The following is an 11,916-nucleotide window of genomic DNA, read 5'->3' on the forward strand; positions in this document are numbered from 1 at the left end:
CTCCACCCACCTCTCCCTTCCACCCCCTCTCGAGATTTGCTTAGCGTTTGCCTGCCTCTGTTTTTGTGGCTGGTAACCAGCAAAAGAATGGAATGGATTTAATGATTTGTTGGCTGCAGTGCCAGTATGATTAAGTCAATAAAGCTGCAAGCTGAAAACAGACAGGGTAGTTACAGTATATGACTTTAACCTTGTTAATGCATGTTTACGTCCTTCTGCCGACTGCATAGCCGTACGTTGCATAAAGAAGATCTGATCAATCTTTAACCCATTAAATAATTCATAAAGTGAGAGCAGACATCAGCTCCTTGCAAAGCAGATCAGTAACCATGGGGTCAGCAATAACTTTGGTTCCCTGGACCATATCCAGCATGTTTAAACTATGGTGATGTCACCAGGCAAGCGTTTAACCTTAATCATTTGTATGCGAACAAAGGGAAGTTAACTGTTGACGTGCGATGTCCTTTTGTGAAAGAAGCGCTTGTGATGGCTCTGCAATGTCCATGCCTCAAATGGAAGATGGAAATCTCACCAACCTTCCCAAGACCCTTGAGTTTTTCTGTGTCACTTTATATATTTAAAAAACCCAAAGAGGAAAATTTTCAAAGACACCTATGTGTCTTAGGCACTCAAGTCCAATTTTCATTAGTGGATGAAGCAGCACTGCCATAAGACCTGAGACTTTGGGAGTTGAGCAGGAAGGGGCATAGACAAACAGAAGCTTGAGGTTTCAGGCCAAATGCCTGAAGTTAGGCAGGTTTGCTCCGCCATAAGGATCTTCAAAGGCTGGTTTGCTCAGTGTCCGGTCCATGGCACATTGTTTTCTGTAGCCATGCTGGCCTTGTGGTTAAGTAACTGGACTAGGACTTGGGAGTTCCCAACTGTGGCACAGATTCCTTGTGTGACCTTGGACAAATCACTTAATCTCTCCATTCTTCAGTGTCCCCAAATAGGGGATAATTGTCTTCCAACTCATAATGGCCCCCTAGTGGCCTTTATGCCAGCTGCAGATCACTGGAGTGCAGCGTGTCCGGGCCACCCACCTAGCATGCCCACTGCCATGCCCTCTGTGTGCCAGCTACAAGAACTCAGGACTCCACCACAGGGGCAGTGTGAAGGGGGGCTTTGCGTAAGGAGAAGCTGTGTTTAGACTTTGAAAATTCTCCCCCAAACCATTTTTTCCTTTATTTTATAAGTTAGGTAAAGGAGTTAAGGGTCTGACACCCATTGAATTACAATGGCAACGGAGTGCCTAATTCCCTTAGGTATCATTGAAAAATTACAGCCAGTGTGTAGTTAAACAAATGTTCAAACCTTGCCTCTGACATTATGCATGCATACAGTTGCATGAGCAGATCCCCCACTTGTGGATCCAGCAGGGTATTTGCATATGCAAATAAAGCAGTTAGACACTTGTGCACATAACTGTGGTACTTGCACACATGAGCAATTGCAGGCCAAAGTTTCAAACCAAGCCTGCATAGTATGCCTGTATTTACAGGCAGACTTATTGGTTACAGAAAGCCAGAAAGGTAAGGCATCCAAATAGTCTTTGTGAGCCACATTGCCATGCACATCAGAGCATACCTCAGAATCCAGTACACAAGTCCACAAGCCCGGTAGCTGAATTTCCCAGATACACAGCGATGCTCACTGCGAGTTTGAGATCAGAATCTGCACCCGTCAGTGTGCTGCTGATGCCAGTGTATGCTGTCGGGAGCTAGGAATTAAGACCCCCAAGAGCTAGTGCTGATTCCCCTGTTATTTAATTACTCTCTTTTGCTTTATGATTTGTACTGATCAGGACTCTTACATTAATTTGCCCTGTGTGGTTTTGCAATCTAGAGCTGTGGTCTCTGTTCAGGAGAAGGTGCCCCAGAACTGATGGCAAATCAGAGCTGATTTGGGAAAAAAATCCATGTTAATTTCCTATTAATTTTTAGCTTGGAATTTTCTGTTATGCATCTGAAAATCCTTCCTTCCCAGTCTCTTTATTTCCATAAACTAACCCATATTCACCCAGTGATGCTTTATTAGCACCGCACCCACCATAGGGATATATTATGCATCTGGTAATTTTTGTGCATTGACGGGGGGGGGGGGGGGGGGGGGTTTTGGTTTTTTGGGGGGGGGGGGGGGGGGGGGGTTCTACTTGATGGAATATGGAGGTGCTCCAAGCATATGTTAATGCTGAATGGGGGGGGTCCCAATTCCTGACCCATAGCTAATATCCTCCAAGTCACATGAAGCTACCAAGGATTCCTGAGCTATAGCTTGAAAGGCTTCAGTTATCTACAAATAAACACCATTAATTGCTTTTAGAGTGTGTCATACAGTGGTTAAATAATGAGATCCTTGTTCATGTATTTGTACATCAGCCTGTTTGGAGGTGGGGGGAAAAGTCTGAAGTGGTGAAATTATTTAAAATTAGTGGGGATATTTACAGGAAGGCATAAAGAACTGTCAGTACTAGAAAGCGGCATTTTATGTTCTTGTCCCAGATGACCTTGCTCCAAGGACAAATCAGAGCTTGATGAAATGAAGCTGCAGATGGCTAGTGATCTCAACTCTGTAATAATGAAATGACACAAGGAAAAAAATGAGCCCTCTCCAGTTTGTAAATACAATCTGAATGGAAGGGGGAAAGGAATTTTGAAGGGGAAATTGAGTTGACTTAGTTATAGCATTTCAGCTCTGGGTGTCTTAATAAATATTTCTCTTGATTATTTTTTTTTAATTAGTGGCACCATGTACATTAATAGTCAAGGGTGCCTTAATATATTTTTTTCTATTTTTAGATGTTAGCACCTTGACTATGACTTTGCATTGCAGGTCACAGCCTATTTATTATCCGTTGTTTCAGCCCAACATTTATTGGTGTGGGTTTGTTTTGTTTTTTTTAAGTTGAGGAGCATTTGGAACCTGATTGGACTGATCTGGGAGTTTTAGGTACTCTGGCTTGGCAGGAAGGAATGAAAGCGGGTAAGAGATTTAACAGTGAAAAAGTGATTGCTGCTCATGTGCATAATCTATATTATATAGTTAAACAAAATTAACTTCTTCTTTTAACCCAGTGGTTCTCAACAGGGGTCCGGGGCCCCTTGGGTGGCCACGAGCAGGTTTCAGGGGGTCTACGAAGCAGGGCCAACATTAGACTCACTGGGGCCCAGGGCAGAAAGCCACCTGGGGCTGAAGCCTGAGTAATGTAGCTTCCTGGGGGCCCCTGTAGCTTCCGTGGGGCCCCGGGCAATTGCCCTCCTTGCTACCTCCTAATGCTGGCCCTGGATTTTATATGCAGAAAAACAGTTTTTGTGACACAGATGGGGTGTGGAGTTTTTATAGCATGTTGGGGGGAGGAGGGGGCTCAGAAAGAAAAAGAACCCCTGTTTTAACCCACTCCATCTTGATTTGGTCCAAGTATATTAAAAACAGCAGAGATCTCCAGAATTGGGCGGGTGAAGGCCTAATTGCTCCCTTAACACTGAATTTCCTGACTTTTGCCATGTTTGAGCCAAACCTTGCATGGTTATTTCATTTGATCCTTCCCTCCCACCCCCCAACTATTTAATATCTATATTCCACATCTAGATGGCGCTTTCTTCTGTGGCTGCTCCTGTTGTGCATTCAGCTACACTGACTCCTGTGAACCTCGTCAACACCTCCGTTAGAGAGAGCGCCTTGACAGAACACACAGATTACTTGACTCAAACTGTACTTTATAGACGCGAGCCATTGCAGTGTGTCATTGGGGCAAGCACAACCTTGTAGAGGCGGTCAGAAAGGGACTACTAGCCAAAATTGGGTGAGATAAATACAGTGTGAGATTATCTCACTGAAATTGATAGGCGAGCTGCCCTCAGTGGGAACGAGAGTGCATTGTCGAGGGTTGGAGAATCATGATAGCTGAAACAAGCCAAATATAAATATTTGATTCTTTGCAGAGAATTCCGTTTTGGACTTTGCCTGTACGGAATATAGACGTGCAGGAAGTGTATGTGTGTAACTAAGGCAGATGAATTTATTAGAAAGGGTAGTGACCAAAAGACCCTGCTCAAAATGAGTAAGACTCTTAGAATTCTGGCCTTGAATGGAGCAGCCAGTGTGGAACAATGTACGTGTGCTGGGGATGCCCTGTGATCGGGACCGTGGCAGAACCTTTCCTACCATTCTGATTTCCTGGGTGCTTCCAGAGTGCATCTCCGATCCTGCTGCTGCCCTTCACTTGGGGAGGTGGAGTGCAGAAGGTCCTCTTCCAAGGTTGCTATTAATGATGCTCTGGCAATCTGCCAGTAGGAGATGCCTGTACCAAGGGTGTGATTTGCAATCTACTCCAGCCCCTCCTGGAAGGCAGGGAGTCATTTTTGATGGTACCGTGGCCACTCCTACTCTAAGGGTACGTCTTCACTACCCGCCGTATCGGCGGGTAGCAATCGATTTATCCGGGATCGATATATCGCGTCTCGTTAAGACGCGATATATCGATCCCCGAACACGCTCACCGTCGACCCCGGAACTCCACCAGAGTGAGCAGCGGTAGCGCAGTCGACGGGGGAGCCGCGGCCATCGATCCCGCACCGTCTGGACCCCAGGTAATTCGATCCAAGATACTTCGACTTCAGCTACGCTATTCGCATAGCTGAAGTTGCGTATCTTGGATCGATTTCCCTCCCCCCTTAGTGTAGACCAGCCCTAAGGCTTGCTTAGACTGCAGTGCATTCAGTGCCCTAGGGTATATGCATCCCCATGTTACACTGAGTGTCCCACTGGTCTAATAAGTGGAACGCTGATTGTACTCCTGAACCAGTCTCACGTGCTCCTTCCTGCTACCAATATGATGTTCATTAAAACCTCGTATTAGCATGATCTCAGATAGGCCTGATAAAGCGTGCATTTTCCTCTGTATGAAGTAAAACAACCAATGCAATAACTTGCGGTATTTTTTAGATACCTTTTTTCCTTTGTTCTGCTGAATAAAACAAGCTAGGGGGGAAAACATGTGGCAAAATCCTTGCATAAAAGTTTTCACTAATTTGATTAATTGTTTTTGGAAGGGGGAGTTGGGCTGAATTTCCATCCTGTTAAAAGCCTGGATGCATTTAGAAACAGACTTATGGATATTTCTCTTTGGAGCAGCGTGCAACATAAGAGCAGCTATAAGGAGATGAACGCATTTTTTATTTTACGTGGCCAAAACAGTCCCAGGTGTAGTTGCCAGCCAGGTTTAGTGATCTTGTCATTGCTTCCATCAGAGAAGGAGGGTTAACTTTGTGTGATGCTAAGCATGCCTGTGCCATGAGAACAGAAGAAAGACCTTAAAAGAACTTTTTTCCCGTTTTTTTAAAAAACCGTATACCCATGGATCACTTACAGTCTTCAAACAAAGCTTGTTCCTGACTGACAGCCCCTGAGATAAGCCTGGAAACTTGAGTCTGATAGTATTTCACATGGTTGTATATCAAGTAAACGGGTGGAAGATGAAAAAAGAAAAGCCCCACTGAGTTACACAGTTTGTTTTATCAATGCTTGTATATTGTGTTAAAACAAACAAACTGGAAAGGAGGGGGGGAGGGGAGCTTCAGAAGATGTCTGAACTAAAAGGGTCAGTTTTATCTTGAAGTGCATCTTAGAAGTGGAGGTAGAATCGGGGTGGAGAAGAAGAGGGGGAAGGAAAGGAAGAAATCTTTCCCCAAAGAGCAAATGTAAAGTAATATTAAAGACAATAAATAGAGTCTATAACAGGGGTTCTCAAACTGGGGGTTGGGACCCCTCAGGGGGTCGTGAGGTTATGACACGGGGGGTCGCGAGCTGTCAGCCTCCACCCCAAACCCCGCTTTGCATCCAGCATTTATAATGGTGTTAAATATATAAAAAAGTGTTTTTAATTTATAAGGGAGGTCGCACTCAGAGGTTTGCTATTTGAAAGGGGTCACCAGTACAAAAGTTTGAGAACCACTGGCCTATAATCTGTGCATGCTGATTTAATGTAAATAGTCATAACCTGTTATAACATCAGTTTTAAGTCATGTAACATGAAAATTCTGCCAATGCATGGGAGGCTTTGGGGGCGGGGGGCAGGAGGTTGTTTGTACTTAGGTAGCCATATCTCAACCCAAGTATTTTCACCTTTTAATATCCATTTAGATTAAAACTTAGGGAAGCATTGATAGCAGCTGCTTAGTAAAGGCTTGCACCAGGATTTTCCTTTTTTAAACATATGCATGTCTCCGCCCTCCTCCTATTATGCAGCCTCTCAAGAATACCAGGCAGAGGGAACACCATATGTGGATTCTTTATGGATCCTGCAATTGAGCCGAACAGGCAACTCTCATTGCAGTGTAGTTTGATGCATGGAACAATGGGATCTTTGTGCTAGGAGCTGTACAAACACAGAACAAAAAGACAGTCACTGCCTCAGAGAGCTTACAAGACAGACAGATAGATGTGGGAACACAAGGCCACATCTATCTGTCTGAGGCCAACACACATCTATATGTTCCCTGGACAGAAGAAAACTCTTACTTGTGGAGGTCAGACTAGATGATCTTGATAGTCCCTTCTGATCTTAAAGTCTATGAGTCTGTGAGGTCACCCCTCCAAACGCTGTCCAAAAATGAGTGAATGAAACTTCGCGACACCCTGCAAGGTAGGAAAGCCTCATTCTTCCCATTTTACAGACATGTGAACTGGGCACGTGGGTATGTCTACAGTGCAGTTAAAAACCCACTGCTGGCCCGTGCCAGCTCACTCCGGCTCGCAGGGCTCTGGCTCAGGGGTTGTTTAATTGCGGTGTAGACGTTCAGGCTTAGGCTCTAGGACCCTGCAGTTAAACAGCCCCTTAGCCCAAGACCCAGGAGCCCAAGTCAGCTGGCATGGGCCAGCCGTGGGTGTCTAATTGCAGTGTAGACAGACCCGTAGAGGTTGTCTGATTAGCCCAGGCTTTGCAGTGAGTCAGTAGCAGAGCCAGAAATAGAACTGTTGAGTTTTGTTGCAGTATCTCTTCTATCCTAGTTTGCTAGAATATAGCTTGTTTGTAACTACGTCAGGGTTAATTGTCTTGGCTCAAAAAGCTTGTTAAAGATTGGCACTAACATTTTTGTGTCTTTTCCTCCCCCCCCCCATATTAATAGCGAAGAAGTCTGATCTTTGCTGCCTGTTTATCTTTGCATTTTGTCTTTATTCTTTGGTACAGTGGTTGCGCTTAAACATTTACTTCTGTTTTGAGAGCTGTAATTACTGGATTCAGCTGTGAGCCCCATTTAAAGAAAAGGGACTATTTCTCAAACTGGCTGTGTCTTTCAAAAAGGAAGATACTTTTAAAGCTCAGTCACTGTATGCATTTTTAATCAGATGCACTTCAGTTCTTCCACTGCTTGTTACTTTCGTTTGAGATGCACAGTTTTCACTAGCAAATACTCATGTTCTTTGCAAAGCTGAGTCTATTTCTCACAATAACCCTGCTTTGACCTGGTTATCTGTTAACCACAAAGAATTCCGTTCTGATTAGTCCATCTGGTAACTGTTCAAATTCACATGACTTGGCTTTATTGTGAGGGTCTGTAATATAATGCTCAGTGGTCTCCACTGGCAGCTTATGTCTTGTAAAGTAAATGTGCCTTTCCGAGAGCCACTCTTCTGCAGGTCACTGTCTTCTTGATGTTTTCAATGACTTTTTGTCCAGCAGTTTGCAGTCCCCTTTATGCCCTCATTGAAATATATTGTAAATCTTCAATAGCTCTGGTCTTAACTTAGTGCATTTTAAAATTGAAGTTGCTTTATGCTCTATTCCTTAGAGTGCCACCTTAAGAGCAGATGGGAAAATATAGGAATGATGAACGAGACTGGTGCTTTCCAACATTTTTTTTTAAAAAACAGTGACTACTTTAGATTAAGGTTAATGGGATTCTTGCCTGCCCATCCAGGGTGACTAAACCCCTCAAGATGACATTGGGGAAGTCCTGTTTTTAGACTTCTGTTTGTTAGGTGAGAATCTGGAAAGTCTTCATTAAGTGAACATGTGTGTGATTACTGGATGAACAGTAGAGAGCTGGAGTTTCTGAAATGTGGTCACATTGTTAACACAACTAATTTGCCTGTGCACTTACTGCAATCGGAAGCCAGGTTATTAGAAGTGCGTACGTGCATGGCTGGTAAACGTGGGCCCAGATCTAGCCAAGCACTTAAGCACGTGCTTAACTTTCAGCACGCACATAGTCTCAAGTGGGACTATTCATGGCCTTTGAGTTAAGCACACGCGTAAAGGCTTTGCTGGATCAGAGCCATAACTGCTGTGACTGCGCACTCAGCCACAGGAATCACCCGTGCTGTTTGTGCCTACGAACAGTTCTAACAGTCACTGCATACGCTGTTGATGCTTGTGAATGGCCAGTGATGCGTCTGACCCATCATTGGTGTACACAAAGACCAGGCTTTTCTCCCACAGGTGTAATGGTTGTACCTGAGCACGGATACTAAGCATACACATTCCTGAAAACTGACTCTGACTCTTGCTGCCTAACTCCCAACACAAGCACCCGATGCTGGGTCCCTATCCACCGACTCACAGCACCAATGCCATCTCCAATGGAAACGGCCAAATTGGAAAGCCCACTAAGTACTGTAGAGCTCTGAAACTGCCATGTGACAGTTTGCCTAGCAACAGAACCACGCGCTTTCAACATTTCCAGGCTCCTTCCAACGTGCTGTTTGGTTAAAGATTCTGTTGATTTGATGTTTTAATTTGAGTTTTGGAGTGAGAGAGAGAGAAGCTGTGATGTATTATGAAAAACACAAGCGGAATTCAATGACTGCACACCAGGCATTCATATCTTTGGATGTAGCCCACAAGTAACTAAACGCACCCCTAGATGTGTGAACACCCAGGGCTGTGGTCTCTGGCTTTGAAATTCAAGTCCTACCCAAGATGCTATCTTCCTGAAATTTAAAATGGGGTAACCCAAAGCATGGGCCGGTTCAGATAGTGGCTTGTTTGGCTTGGCCTTAGCATGGGAAGTGATTTTTCTTGGGAAGTGATGAAAAGGAAAAATGTTTAAAGTTCATTAACCTTTGGTACAGATAGCAGCATCTTTTAGACCACATGCAAGAGCTATTCTTAGTCATGACACTTACATGGTTATTTTCTACTGTAAGGGAATGCAGTAGTTCCCACTAGTGGTGAAAATAAGATTTTTTTTTATTATTTTTTTTATTTTTTGTTGCTCATCCTAAACATGGACTGTAAAATGAAAGACTTTGAACTCCTTCCTTGTCCCCCCCCCCTTTTTTTTTTGCCTAATTTTCCCCCAAGCAAAAGTAAGTGTGTGTGTGTGTATGTATGTATGTATATTTTCCTTTAGTGGCTAATTAAATGTTATGCAACACTTCTCCCAAATGTAGCAACCTATTCTGGGTATTTGCAAATGAACTTGGCTGATTGTCCTTCTTCCAGCAAAATCCCATATCGTTAGGCCATTCTGCTGCAGCCCAAGAGCTGCAATTAGTAATGTGATTTCCCCTTCTTTACCATTAATAATATGGAAAAACCAACATTATTTTCCTAATTAGGTTTCGGAGAAATTAGAATGAGGTGGACACGATTAGTTTAAAAAAAAAAAAAAAAACGACTTTAATGTTATGACTTGTTAATGCAGTAGCCCTGAGCGAAACAGAATGATTGTCCTTGCACTAAACTCGTTTGCTTCAGTAAGCACAGACCCTCTGCACGCAACAAGACAAGTTGGGAGGAAATTGGCGAGATGGCAGGGATTTTAGTGAGATGAACATTTCAGTGTCTTTCATGTGTAGAGTACACAAACTGAATCCCTGCTCTTTCAAATATTACCCTAGAGGCAACCCATATTATTCAAAGTTTAACTATGGCTGCAGAATAATATTTGACATGAAAGCAGAACACTAGCTTTACATGAACTTTTGTATTTACATCAGGAGTAAATCATATTTACTTCTCTTCCCCTCCTTCTCCTTCCGTGGGAGGGAGGAGAGAAAAGGAATAGTGTCCAGCAGGATTGTCAGCAAAGCAGCGGTAATAATGTCTGGTCTTGTGAGACTGCCCATGAATAGGAATGATAATGAGTCCAGTGATGAGTTGCAGGTTTGTGTCTTTTGGTGAATTATCTCACAGGCATTTACATTTCATCAATTGTGGTTTTGCATAATAGACCTAAGTGCGGCAACAAAAGGAGGCACCATAAAAGTGAGTAATTTCAGTGACCTTCTTGGTAATCGCTCCTATTTTAAAAAAAGTATACATCTCCGAATGACCGGGGCAATCCCTTATAGTGATACCATTGCGAAAGGCGTTCCTGCTCTGACAGCCTGGCTTTTGACAAACACCCTCCAACGTCTCCTACTGGTCACTCCGAACCATTGCTTGTATCCTGTTTGCTCCATTTTAGCATGATTCTCATTGTCAGATGTCAAAAGGCAACAACCATTTTCTTCTTGCTTATCTTCTGATAACATTGATTCTCAGACAAAGGATGTGGGCTTCCATTCTGAAAACAAAGGAAACATGGCCTGGTTAAGAATGCTGGATATAATGTACATAATTCTCTCTGCCAGTAATAACAAAGCATCATAAATAATGTAAAAGCTGGATGTTAAAGTGGGGACTATACTGGTAGCTACTGTGCCTGGGTAGAGAGTTTGCTGGAGCATTTCCCTGCTCTTCCTCTTCTTCACTGAAGACGTGGCTTTTTCACTTATTTTTCTTCCCCTAAAAACATGCTACCTCTGTAAGATGTTTTGGCTTAAATGTTTCTGACTTTCTCTTCCTTTCAGGTTCTGTTCCCAGAATCTTTGGGGTGCTGTTGTGATGGGCTTTAGAATTTTCCCCTCTGTTCATTTTGGGTCAGATTCTCAGGTGGCGTAAATTGACGCCGATCCATTATTGACCACAATGGAGCAATGCCAGTTCCCACCAGCTGGGGATCTGGCTCATTGATTCCAGTGGAGTAACACTGATTGACACCAGTTGGGAATCTGGCTCTTCTCTCTTCTGCATATTCAGGTTCTTGCCTTGTTTCCAGATCATCCTAACCAGGAGCTTTCCCCTCTGATGCTGGTCTCCCTCACTCCCAGCTCTCTGCATGACCTTGGCTCTCCTTTTCCTAAGTTTTCCGCAGTGTGCTTCTCCTTTCTATCCAATATCTAGCTCCTGCTTTACTCCAGCTCTTCTTTCTTTGTCTGTTAGCGTCACATTAGGGAATTAGTGGAGAATATAGGGCTTGATTCACATCCCTTCTGCCAGTTATACACCCATGTGACTCCATTTATCCCAGTGAATCAGTCCCCTAGCCGTGGGCCAGGAACAAAGAACTTTGGATTAACCTTTGATCCTTCAGTTTCTTCCTGTGTTGATACTCTGAAGTCAGAACAGTCCACTGCTACTCATTACAACAACCACAATGTGCACCATTCAATGTTGCAGTCTTTGTAAAAATCCAGAAGACGCAGTTCAGGATGGAACAGTAACTGGGGGGCACCAGTGGATGGGACAGTGGCTTCTGTTGTGATTGATTTTTCCCCCCTTTTTTATCTTTCTTGGCAGGATCAAAATCCTGGAATTGTTACCAGACTTCAGGAGCCAGGCACCATCCCAAGCGGAGGCTCGGTGCCTACGCCAGCTACGGTGAACGGATATACGATGAGGAACCATTTGCTGAAGCAGCAAATCATGAGACGGCAGCTATTGCAGGTTCGGCTTGCTGTGCCTACGTGGCTCCTGGAATGTATACGTGGCCAGGGTTAAAGTGAGAAGTGCTGCGTAAGAAATGGCTGTTGCAGAGTATTGCTGGAGTGTGGGAAATCACCAGGCTGGGTCTGACCTTCGGTCCATAAGAGTCCAGCCTTCTGTCTCTGAGAAAGGCCAGCACCAGTTGCAGCGGGGGGATGGTGTGT

At 44.0% G+C, this 11,916-nt stretch overlaps 1 protein-coding gene across 2 annotated transcripts in view; it reads left to right on the forward strand.

Annotated features, from left to right (window-relative positions):
• The window catches only part of MAMLD1 (mastermind like domain containing 1), a 94,095-nt gene that overhangs the window by 79,136 nt on the left and 3,043 nt on the right, over positions 1-11,916 (forward strand). For both annotated transcript variants that reach the window (XM_024210143.1, XM_024210144.1), the window contains exon 3: positions 11,567-11,713. In XM_024210143.1, coding sequence (XP_024065911.1) covers positions 11,567-11,713 — 147 coding nt within the window. The remainder of the gene's footprint in view (positions 1-11,566; positions 11,714-11,916) is intronic.

The sequence above is a fragment of the Terrapene carolina genome, unplaced genomic scaffold (assembly GCF_002925995.2).
Source record: "Terrapene carolina triunguis isolate 2854851 unplaced genomic scaffold, T_m_triunguis-2.0 Scaffold131, whole genome shotgun sequence".
NCBI classification, from domain to species: domain Eukaryota; kingdom Metazoa; phylum Chordata; order Testudines; family Emydidae; genus Terrapene; species Terrapene triunguis.